The sequence below is a fragment of the Lagopus muta genome, chromosome 9 (assembly GCF_023343835.1).
Source record: "Lagopus muta isolate bLagMut1 chromosome 9, bLagMut1 primary, whole genome shotgun sequence".
NCBI lineage: Eukaryota > Metazoa > Chordata > Aves > Galliformes > Phasianidae > Lagopus > Lagopus muta.
Window position 1 is genome coordinate 4660619 of NC_064441.1, and position 12074 is coordinate 4672692.

Below are 12074 nucleotides of genomic sequence, written 5' to 3' on the forward strand. Positions count from 1 at the left end.
TTTCCAGAAGAGTGCAGTGTGAGGGACCTGTGGGGCTGGCTGGTAGGATTGCTGTCCTTTACATTCAGGCTGATGGCAGGAGGAGACTGAGCTGCTTCTCCTCTCTTTTGTGTAGTCTGTGGTGTTCTAAATCTGCAGGTTTTCACACACGCATGTATTGCAGCTGGTGGCATTCTGCTTGTGGGAACTGGTGAATGAAACTCTTCACATGTCAGACTCCGTAAGATTAATTCAGAAATGATTTTTGAGTTTGCTGGAATACATTACAAAGGATTTTCTGACCAAGCTGAAAATAACCTCATCTCTAGTGTGTTTATGTTCCTCGGTCGAGGAGGCTATAATGGTCTGTTAAAGGTCTTTTAATGGTTTCTAAATTTACTTAGTTTGATGTATTTATTTTTAACTGTTTAGAAGATGCAGTGGGGAAATATGGGAATGAATATATAGGGTTGAGGCCTGCAGAGTGACAATTGACTGAGAATTTTTATGGTGGCATAATCAGAAGAAACGGGCTGACCACATCCAGCCCTGGTAGAAGGAAATAAATCAGTTACTGCCTTCCCTTTATCATCATTCATCGGATGCCTTACTTTATTTGATTTTATTGTCATTGGTCTCACTGCGCTCCTGGGTCAGAAGGGTGGATGGGTGAGTGCCTTGAGTGCCCGTTTGTGTGCATCATATGGTGGGACCAGGGCCACCAGGAGATCCATGCAGCCCATGAAAGCAACCGCAAGTGAGAGAAGAGGCACATTTTAACCCTGTGCAAATACCTGGCAGAAGGTGGATCAGCAGATGGAGCCGTATGTTTGTGCACACGTCATAAATGCACATTGCCAGCCCGTGTCTAAGAAGTGTGGTGTGAAATCTGAGAGCTTCATTTCAGTCACTCCTTGTTTTCAGGTGTGATAACTGCTCTTGGGAGGAGTTAGTTGAGGTGGTGGTGGGTAATACAAAATAAAACAGAAGGTGTTGGTGTAAGCAGTCTGTTTTGCCATGTTGCTGTTACTGTTTTTGTGCATGTGCTAACAGGTGTCTTGCCTGAATCCAGTGAAAGTTCAGGCAATTTTCACTCTTTTTTTACTGGAAAGACTATTAACGTAATGGCTTCTTGATCTGAAACAAGCCAGTAACATCATATGAAATAAATTCAACGTATGTTAACTGCTCTTCTGAAGATAAGAGAGAAGTCTTTGTTCTTTTTCCTGCAAATACTTGCGTGCAACACTTGAAGAGGAGGCTCCCAATAGACCCCTCTTCCTGCTGTTTTCTTCTTGGAGGAGGAAGTCACCTCTGTGTAGCATCATACAGTGGTCAGGACCTATTTTCTGAAACTAAAGGGAGGATGAAAAGGAAAATGCAGCTCAACACTTTCCACGCTTAGGCAGCCAAGGGACAGTTTGCCCTGGTAAATGGCTTATGGGTTTTGGTTTTTTTCAGTTGGGAATCCTGTTCTCTGGAGGATTCTTTTCACTTCTTTAATGCTACATAACCTTTTTCTACTGGTAGAGCTAGAAACTTGCTTTTCAAAGCAAAGTAATTTCTCATACATTATATATGCAAACTTAATCACTTTATATGCTTTGATAAAAGTAAATAGCTATGCCAACCAAAGATATTTCTATTTATCTTCTGTTTTCTCTGAAGCAGCCTGTGTAATGGCTTACCAGATTCTGCTCTTCTCCCTTCTCCCCTTTCCACCTTCCCAGGGAGTTCCTGGCTTCTTGGTGGCTGACACTTTTAAGAAGAAGCAATGCATATTTCAGAGTCTTTTCCCATGAGAAAATACAGGGTTGCAGGACATAGAGTTTCCAAAGTCAATGGCATCTGTCCAGTGATCTAAAGTTGATGCACCATCTAAAACTATAGTTTGCCTAGCCTCTTTTCTCTGATTCTCTCTGTGATTTAGCAGCCTTTTGTCAGGCTCATCTGTGCCAATATTTCTACTTAGACAGAATCTCACATCTAATAAACCGTCAAAGCTCATTCCAAATACATATTTCACATTTTCGTTTTGATGTTGCTGTTGACATTACTGGAGTAGAATGCCACCACTCTTCACTCATTCCTGTAACAGATTCTCACTGTGCAAATTATTAAACTGAAGTGCAAATAAACAAGTGAGTGACAAAGCAGTACAAGCTAAGACACCTACAGCAGTCTACAACCCACAGAAGGGTTGTGATTCAAACCTTCCAGGGTTAGCTCTTCCAAGTGGACTTTAATGTGCACCAACAGCATGCTTTGAGATGTGCTGCACACACAGAAATAATGCTATTCTTAGGTTGCCAAATGTGTTTACCAATATGGAGAGAGGTTGCATGGCAGTTATGCCCATGCTGTCTGCCATCAGCTTCTGAGTTTGCTTAGGTAGATCCTTCTGCCTCTGTCTTACTGCATTTCTTCATATCTTCACTGCTGCACTTGAGATTTTTGTACACCAAGAACCTTGTGAAAACATTTTATTTAACAATCACTTTTCTTCATTTTAGGATTAGGATCCAGGCTGTCAATGAAATTGGAGCTGGACCATTTAGCCACTTTATTAAAGCAAAAACCAGGCCGTTACCACCCTTACCTCCTAGGCTGGAGTGTGCTGCAGCGGGTCCTCAGAGCCTGAAGCTGAAATGGGGGGACAGCAGTTCCAAGCTTCATGCTACCGATGACATGGTCTACATCTTACAGATTGAAGATAGAAATAAAAGGTAAGAGATCTGATTCATCTCGTTGTCTTAATGAAAAATGAATTCTGGCTCATGATAAAGCAGCTTTGAATCGCAGAAAGAGAAACGTTTTCCCAATTACTTGATGCTATAAATGTATGCAAAAAGTTGTTTCAGTAGGGATTCATAACAAAGCTGCCAGTTACTGTAGAACAACTGCTGTCATTGCTGCAGTGTGATATTTTGGCAAACTACTGGCTCCTCTGCCAGCAAAAATTATTACCTACTTTTATAATCACACTGATTTTCCCTTTGAAATATGAAAGCAAAGGTATTGCATGCAGTGTGTGTATTAGTAAAAGAACTGATCACAGAGTCAGAGGTCTAGGAAAAGCAAAAACAGAACTGGAAAAGATTTTTTGAGCAGAGCATGATGGTTGGGATTTTAGATCTATCATATTTTGGATCTTTTGGAAAAAGTGAACTTGGCATCAGTTTGGTAGCAACACAGGAATGACAAAATAAGAATACTTGAGGAGCTTATCTACTGTGTTTCACTTCCCTCAAGTTTTCCTCAAAGCCATAAGAGCTTTCAGTATGCAAGAAACACACAAGTAGACATTGAATAGTTCAGGAAGAAGCTTTTCACAAACAACTTTGTTTTGGAAGGTTTGACAAAATAGCTCCAAAGATCTCTTCAATGAATAAATATCACAAATAGTTCATAATTTACTGAAAAACACTCACAGTGACTTTAATTAGGTAAAATAACTGGTGTATGAAGTAGCAAATCCATAGGGACATTCAATACAGATCATAATTTGGTGTAAATTAGTATGATTCTTTTAATTTAAATAGAGCTGTGTGAGCTTGTGCCAGCTGAAGATTTGTCCCAACAGCTCTAATTCTAAGTAATAAAACCTCCATGAATAATGCCTGAATACCTCCCATTGTTTCAACTGTACTGATACAGAGTTGGTACACACTCCCCTGTGTTAATACTGAGAGGTGTCCAATGAATATAAATACCTATTTGAAAGTTTAACTGATGAAACTGTTTCTCTGGAGTGCAGTGATGCTTGTCAGGAGCCCATCACCTGCAGCAGCACGTGAGCAAGCCAGCTGTAAAGAAACATCCAGCAGGCTGCTTTTGTTTGATTTCATGTAGCAGTGCAGGTAGGATGGTGAACTGCAGATTGTTCCAAACCTGTTTCTGCATTGGAGAAATAAGTTTCCTTGTAAGATTAAAATAAGTTATATTACCTAGCTGCAGAGAAACAAAGCTGTTTCTAGAATCACTTTTTGGTTTTGCACAAGCTTCCTTCTGCAAATGGTCTCTTAGGAACTATTGATAAGGAGGATTTGCTGCTCCTTGCACTTGTTACTCTGCTATGTCTTCCAAGCTTTAAATTTGAGTGGGCTCCCAAAAACACAGAGCAACCACTCATCTACACTGACTGTTTCCTCGTACAATTGTGAAAAACACTGGAAGACAGTCCTTTGAGTGGAGGCATCTTTAATTATGCAGTGCTTTAACAGAATAGTGCAGGTGAAGTGCGGGTGTCAAATGGAATAGAAGGATGATTTGGAATCTGTTATGGTTTGAAAGGGTTGTTGCTGGAAGGTGCCATGGTGTCCTCTCTGCTCAAAGAACAGACAGCATCTGACTCTGGGCAGGGCATGGATAATAGAGCCAAAGGGATGGTCTTTGTCTTGTTCTCCATCTTTCAGAAGTTATAGTTAATATCTTCTCTGACGCATCTGAATTTACTTTATCTGGCTGACTCAAGTCAATATTACAGTTTCTCCTTTGGTGAATCTGAGCACGCTGTTTGTTTGTTGCAGCCTTCCTTACTGATGAGGTTTAAAATATGAGATGATTTTAAAGTAATCTCAAAGCATTTTCACCGACACAAACAGGTAAACAAATTGTTTTTAAGAACAAGAATCACCAAGAAGTCAGGTTCTGATCCTAGCAGTTCAGATAGCTTTTTTGTAGAGATTCTCTTCTGTTTCTGAGCACTGATCGCCAGCCAGTGCTCTTGAGTGTGTCTTGGTCATTAAGAATTGTTTTTAGCTTTCCCTTGCTGTAATGAGGACACAGGCCAGTTATTGCAAACTGAAGGTCTCATTGATTGCAAGAGCTATGAAATGAAATACTTAGAAATCTCCTGGCGCCGATTAATGTCGGGCCTTGAAAAGAGGCACGTGTCAGAAATGCACCTGCCTTATCTGCCGCTAGCGCCTTGGTGTGTGACATCCAGGCAGATCAAATTAATCTCTCTTGCCCTTTCAATTACGTGTAGCATTAATTGGAGATGAAAAGTCTGTTTCTAGAAAGCACAACACATGGGAACGTTAATTGAAAGCAGTTGACCTTTATGTAAAGAGGATGATAAAATTTCAGTGTTTTTTAGATAAACCAGCATTCCTAACTGTTGTAACATCAAGAAAATCACCTTAATCAAGTCGCACTGTTTTCTTCTCCAAGTGAAACAAATGAACCCAATTAAGAGTAATGCTTTTTGAATATTTTTTTCTGTACTGCTAATTAGTCTTTAGTTGTTCTACAAGTAACTATACCACTTAGTGTCTTAAAACACTTGCGATGTCTAGTCTGAAAGAGGGAATGGGCAACTATGTTAGATGTGGGTCATTCAATGCATTGCTTGTGTTTCTTTTAGATAGATGTTATCTTGCATTTGAGATTAGTTCAGTGATTTTCCTGTGTGTGCAGGCATATAAAGAAATAATGGGCAATTATAGTTTAAGAGAATCACTGGATGGTTGGGTAAGAGGCAACTTGAAGATATTCTTTTAAGATATCAGTGAAGGATCATTGTCTATTCTTCATAAGTTGTCTTTTGTAAGTGGATTGTTAGATGGTATTTGCTGGTCTTCTGCACTGTAATTACTTTTGTTATGGCTGTTTGCTGCATAAGCGAGTTGTGACCATGTATCACTGGTTAGTGTATGATAGTAGTCATATTACCCTTTTGTAACATGTGAAATTTGGTTTATGTACATATATTAATCTAAAATGCTTTGTTAATTTATAGGAATTTTCCATTTAAGGGCATGCAGTTCTTAAAAAAAAAAATAGTGATCACTTTTTGAGACAGCGGAGTGTAAGAAAAATGTGTTAAATGGTTGGGATATGTTATGTGATCTTATGAATCCTAACGAGACACAGAGCAGGATGCCTTTCAGTAAGTTTGTTGAAAGAACAGTTTGGTGGGAATTTGGTGGGAATTCTGTGAGGCACAGTAATGACTGGTTTAGTACCCAGAGTGGTCATGGGGCTGTGCTTACAGGGAGGAGTGTTTGGGCCACCTCTCCATCTGTAGGTGCCAGCTTTGTTTTGCTGAAGCTGTAAAGCAGACAGGATGCCTTGCTCCCTTAGCAAGCTTTGCCAAACCAAATGGCTGAGGCTGTCACGGCTGTGGATGGCTCTGAACATGCTGTGCTGAATGAGATTCATTTTAAGGTTCATGGAAACTGTTAGATGCTGCCATATTACTAAAGCAGACTGTAATGCTGCACAAGAGAGATAAAGATGTGTGTGGCTATAGGAGCATTAATTTGCTACTGCTTGATTGGTGTTTTGTTCTGTTTTAGTTTTAGCTTTATTAAGCTCACTCCTGTTTATCTTCTGTTAGTTTTTAACACACTGCCATTGTAAACTATAGTATCAGTAGCTGCTTTAGTCATCTGGTTCTTCTTGACTTTTGGCAGGCAGCTGGATGCTCTCTGTAACTTCTCCCAAATCCTTCACTGAAATGCTATAAATTCACATTGCAGTGTGCTCAGTATTGTCCTGTCAATCTGTTCCTTGGCCTCCAGTGTGATTGCACGCAAGAATCACATTGAGCACTTGGCTGATCTGCCGTCCATTCCTCCTGAATGTGCCCAGGCACTGTTGAGATGTTACTGTTGCTTATTTTTTCCCTCAGGAATCAACTTTTTCTCCATCTCTTGCTTATCCTTGAAGTTGATTTTCAAAGTGTTCAGTTGTCTTCTTTGTGATGTGCCAGTCCAAAAGGGAACAAAAACGGGAAGCAAACACAGAATGCCTGTAGGGTTCTCCTCTCTGGTAATCTATTGGGAAGAGTGCAATCCTGGGGCTTTAGTTCAGGCTTCCCATGCTCTCTGTATGCTGCTTGTACAACGTGGTGGGCTGTAAATTCCAGCTGCCCTCAGCAGCATGAATTTCAAGGGAAAAGATGGTAACTCATCCTTCTAAAAAATTAGTTTTTCATGCTAGGTGGGAGCTTCTGTATGTCAAGGCATCTCCTTTCTCCATAATTCTGGAGGTCTGACAGGTGGCCATGGTAAATATGGGCTACGTGCTCAAATTCAGTAGCAGATGAAAGGCTGATCTAGGAGAAGCAAACTAAAAATCAATTTCAGGCTGCAGGTGCTCCTTACCCACAGGCTAGACACACTAAGTAATTAGGCAAAGAAAACAAAACTCTCTCTACTTAACTGCTAGCACTTCTTGTTCTGCCTTTTTCTTCTTCAGTTAGTTTTGCTTTTCTAAGTACGAGCAAAGAAACATCATCTCCTGTTGTTATGCCTGTAAACAGAAGCTACATGGCTGCTGTTGTGAGGAGGTGGGTTTCTAAACGTTGTCACGAACAAGCTTATGTGATAAGGTTTCCTACAGATATCTTCTAGAAAACACATCTTCAGATCAGAGGGTCCAGCATGCCCAGTCCATCCTCAAGGAAGGGTGCCCAGGGCTGTGCCAGCGGTGGGGCTGTGCCAGCGGTGGGGCTGTGCCAGCGGTGGGGCTGTGCCAGCGGTGGGGCTGTGCCAGCAGTGGGGCTGCCCAGCTTTATTTGGCTTTAGAATGGAGCGTTCCCTGTGTTGGGGGTGAATTACATATTTTTGTTTTGAAGCTTTGCTTTCCAGGGTGCTGCTGCATAGTGTAGGGAACTGCTAGCTGGGGAAGAAATGGCATAAATCAGTGAGTGCTTGATAATGTTCTTTAGAGAAAATAGAGGAACAATCCATTAAAAAAAAGTCAGAGGGGGCTATAATTGTGCAGATAACAGGCACAGTGCAATAACAACACTAAAAGTTGTGTTGATTGGTGAAATTCATGGGCTTTGCTTTCTAACTGTGCAGCTGCCCAGGTACACTGCACAAAAGCCTCAGGTCACTGGATCAGGCCTGCGGTGGATTAATGATCTCCCAACACAAAAGTGTGTCTGATCACTTCAGTGCTGCGGGAGGCAGAAAGAATCATTCTCTTGTAGCCCTTGTTCCAGGCTTCAGATTTCTGTCTGTCCTGCATTTGCTTTCAAATTAAATTGTTGCAAAGACAATTGTGTTACTAAAATATACACAAAGTGAGAGGCTCTGAAAGGTAACCTGCTGATTAAAATGTGCTGAATGCTAATGAATGAAGGTAGAGCAGCAAGAATGTTCATAATCCTCTGCTTGACTGAAAGTGGCTGAAGTGGAGGAAACAAAAACGCTCTGACATGTAAAACATTTCCAAGAAGATCTTCATGGTGAATAAGAAGATATTGATGAAAAACTAACAGCAGTGGTGTCTCCCAAATAATCATTCTAGGACATTGTGTTCTCTCTTTTCCAGGCTGTGTAAGTAAATGAATAATCCGTGACTGACATGAGAATGTCTGGGAGAGAGAATTGGGATCGCTCAAGTGGGAGTGAGATTCTCTGGGGGATGTCGTGCTCCCTCAAGATGATTTTCATCTGCTACCTAAGTGGGGAGGAGAGGCAACATTGCCTCATATTAAAGCCTGACCCTACAGGTTCACTTTAATTTAAAAAAAAAAACATACTAATACATATTATAAATACATATTAAACAAACAACATCAACAAAACTACGTTGAAAGCACAGGCACACACAGGTAGTCTTTTCTCAGAGACGACATATCAGAGTAAAATGTGCAGCCCATTGCCTTTCAAATTGGGCTGGGCAAGCCGTTTAGAAACAAAAATGAATAGGTGCTATCAGCATGCATGGGGATTCACATGGATGGTCTGGGCAGGCAGGGGTTAGGGAATGACAGTGTCTTGTCTGAGATGCACTCAAGTATGTTTTGCTTTTGTTTCTCTCTTGAAAGGAAAGAGTGTCAAAAAGATAGGATCCAAAGTGCAAAGTATTTCTTTAAGAACATTTCTATATGGGAATAGGAATGCTTTTGGGTTGTTTCAATCTCTGGTATTCCCATACTGTCCCCACATTTTTGCCAGTACAACTGCTTTGACAAAGTGTTGGAGCAGCTAGGGAATGAATCCAGTACAAGGCTCCTTGCTTTGTCAGTTCTCAAACCCAGTTCACCTTTCAGCCCTGTCTGTGTACAAGACATGAACTCCTTGCAGATGAGCTCCAAGCTGGCTTCTCTTAAGAAAAGGTGTGGAACAGGTCTTGTATGAAGCACATTGAGCCATGCCAGACTTGGCAAGAAGGCAAAGGTATATGGAACTCTAAAAGTGTATTTAAAGGTATCTTTAGATTTAAAAAATCAACTTGCAATAATATGAACTTGCAATCATATGGACAAATTGTTGTCTTTATATAATTCTTAATTTATCCAGGCATTGCAGTAGTGACAACATGGAGTATGTGTTGTTCCAGTTCTATATCTATCTCCATCAAATGGAAACTGTAGTATTTTATTAAATAACAGAACTAACTGGAGAAGTATAAAGTACCTGTGTTGGTCATGAGAAAAATACTGTTATTGTTTTATATTTACATATAAGGTATTTTAAAGTTAAAATGTTTCATCTGCATTGTATTTCTTCATGATTTGCATTCTTCAGATGTTGTTGTCAGGGTAAAGCCTAACAGCAAATAAGTTTGATTGACTCATTAATCAGCCTTTCTTCTTCCAAAATGGGAAGCCATCTTTCTTCAAAGGTGATTGAATCTCAGAGATTTAAGTATGCTTTCAAAGCAGTCCTGTGTGCTGAATGTGGATGCAAGATTTTCTCTAATGCTTTTTGCTTTCATTACAAGCAGTTCTTGAGATAGAGAGATGGAAGTAAAAAGAAATAGAGATGGAAACTGGATGGGAATATTATTCCAATCCCCAAATGACACGAGGAGCAGAAGAACTTTGCCAGATCACTTTGTCAGTGTTATGAAACCTTGCCTGTGTGCCTTGCAAGTGCATTATAAGTCCAGGCTGTGCAGAACTGTTAGCTGGTGAAGTATGTTTAGCCTCCTATGCTTACCTAGTTCCACAATTGGTTACAGAAAGAGCAGTTATCTAAAACACTGCATTGCTGGTTTTTTGCTACTGCCCTTTGGTCAGGCTCTCTGCTGCCCCTAAGTACTGCTGGCCTAAATAAAGGACTTGTTCATCATGCAGAGAACCCCAAGAAACCTGACCTGAGTGCAGAGTGCAACTTTCCAGTGCTGCTCGTGTGAACCTCAAAAAGGTTATCACAGGATAACAAGCGTAAAGCTGCATAAGCCTAAGGTTGGGAAAAGTTTATCTTTAGAATTCAACTTTAAATGTGTTCTTAAGAGCTCGTGAGCACAGCTCTTTGATTTTTAATCAGGGTGAGGGGCTCTCTAGGACTTGCTGAAGGTAGTAAGTCACATCAGTCTTTGAAGTACATTCTCAGCAATTTAAATTACCTGAACGTTTCTTTTATTACAGACGACTTTTGATCTCTGTTTGTTCTTGTGTGGGTTTCAATCATAATGTAATCTGAATTGATTTCTGCCCCTGAGAGCTAATGGCAGACCCAGTTTTTCTTTGAAATACTCAGATTGGCTGTGCCTTGTATCTCACACAAAGCCAGAGGGATCAGCAGTTATTACCCAGAGTAAAGCTAAGCATCTGGATCGGGAGGTCATAAACACTTTGTTGGCTTCCTGGGGATTTCAAATCAGCTGAAATAGTTAAGGTATTTGAATAAGTGTATTAAGTCATCAAAAGCTGTGTGTTACCCTGTGTGGGTGACGCTGTGTTCTCCAGATTCAGAACTGTCCCCAGGAAGAACCAGCTGAGGCCAAGTGATGAGTGCTGCCTTTTATTCACCCTCGTCCCCGTTCTGCTCAGCACCTGTGGGGTCAGCATCTCACTTAGAAATTGCTGGCTAACTCACGGCCATTACTGAAAAGCCTTTATTTGAGCAGAGCGATTGAATATAAAGTTGGATTTTCTCTTGCAAGCTGAACTTTTTTTCTTTTTTTCTTTCAGTTGATTTTTTTTCCCTGCATAATATTGTTGGATGTGATTGTGTGTGCTGGCATTTGGTCTTGTCAGTGGGAGTATTCTGGGAGTCACTTCCTTGAGTCATGTCTTTTCCTTCTTCTCAGCGTGCTTTCAAGCAGACCTGTGTCATTACAGGCATCCCCCACTCAACCCCATCTTCTTTCCATCCTGCATCTCCCCCTCCCTGTAACCATGCTTTCTCTTCTCTCTTCCTTTTCGCTCATATTCCACAATGTGTGCTCTCTGAATCTTCTTCTGTCTCCACTGTTGGGCTGTCTGCAGGCTATAAAGCCCTTAAAGCTGAGGAGTGTGTAATACATTAAATACAGCCCTTATGCTCTGATTTAAATTGTTACTCTGGATTAAGATGGCATACATGGGAGTAGGATCTCAACTGTGGATCTTAGTGTGGATCTCAAATTAATCCTGTTCTAAACATACTTTTGTACTAGCAGCACACTCAGTGCATTGTAGCAGAACATGAGTTTAACCCATTTTGATTACTAGGGAGCAGAAGTGCATCAATAGAAGTGTTTTTGGATAATTCATGTAATCAATTTGCAAGGTAAGTATTAGTTGCAGAAGGGACAATGTTTTCAATGCATTGCAAAGCATGTTGTGCCAGTTTTCACAACATGTTTGCGTTGAACTGATAAATGTAATAAACTTATATGTTTCTGCCACAGCCGTGTAATTCTGTATTCCCATTTTCATTGTTTCCAGGTTTATTCCGATTTACAGGGGACCAAGTCATACATACAAGATACAAAGGCTGACAGAGTCCACCTGTTACTCATTTAGAATACAGGCTGTCAATGATGCTGGGGAGGGACCTTTCTCAGAAATATGTACCTTCTGCACAACTAAGTCAGTCCCACCTGCGATCAAAGGTATGTAGTATTCTTACTTACAGAACTTCTTAAGTAAGGTAAGTGCAGTCAGTTTGTAAATATTAACATAGGTAGGCAGTCATGCAAAAGAATGGTGAGTGTTGCTTCTATGTGTCTGTGAATAGTTAAATTACACGATAGTGGGAAGCAAAGTTATCACCATAATGCTCATGTAAACAACATAAATGTTACACCTACCAGTGTTGTTATACAGCAACTGTTAAAATGCTGCTGCTGAGTTTTCCAGAGGATTGCTTTGAATTACTGGAACGCTTCATGAGGGGGAAATAACACTGCAGTATGCGTGT

The 12074-nt window shown here is 40.6% G+C and overlaps 1 protein-coding gene across 3 annotated transcripts in view; it reads left to right on the forward strand.

Annotated features, from left to right (window-relative positions):
- The window catches only part of FNDC3B (fibronectin type III domain containing 3B), a 149030-nt gene that overhangs the window by 124407 nt on the left and 12549 nt on the right, over positions 1-12074 (forward strand). For all 3 annotated transcript variants that reach the window (XM_048954494.1, XM_048954497.1, XM_048954496.1), the window contains exons 23-24: positions 2493-2705; positions 11600-11766. In XM_048954494.1, coding sequence (XP_048810451.1) covers positions 2493-2705; positions 11600-11766 — 380 coding nt within the window. The remainder of the gene's footprint in view (positions 1-2492; positions 2706-11599; positions 11767-12074) is intronic.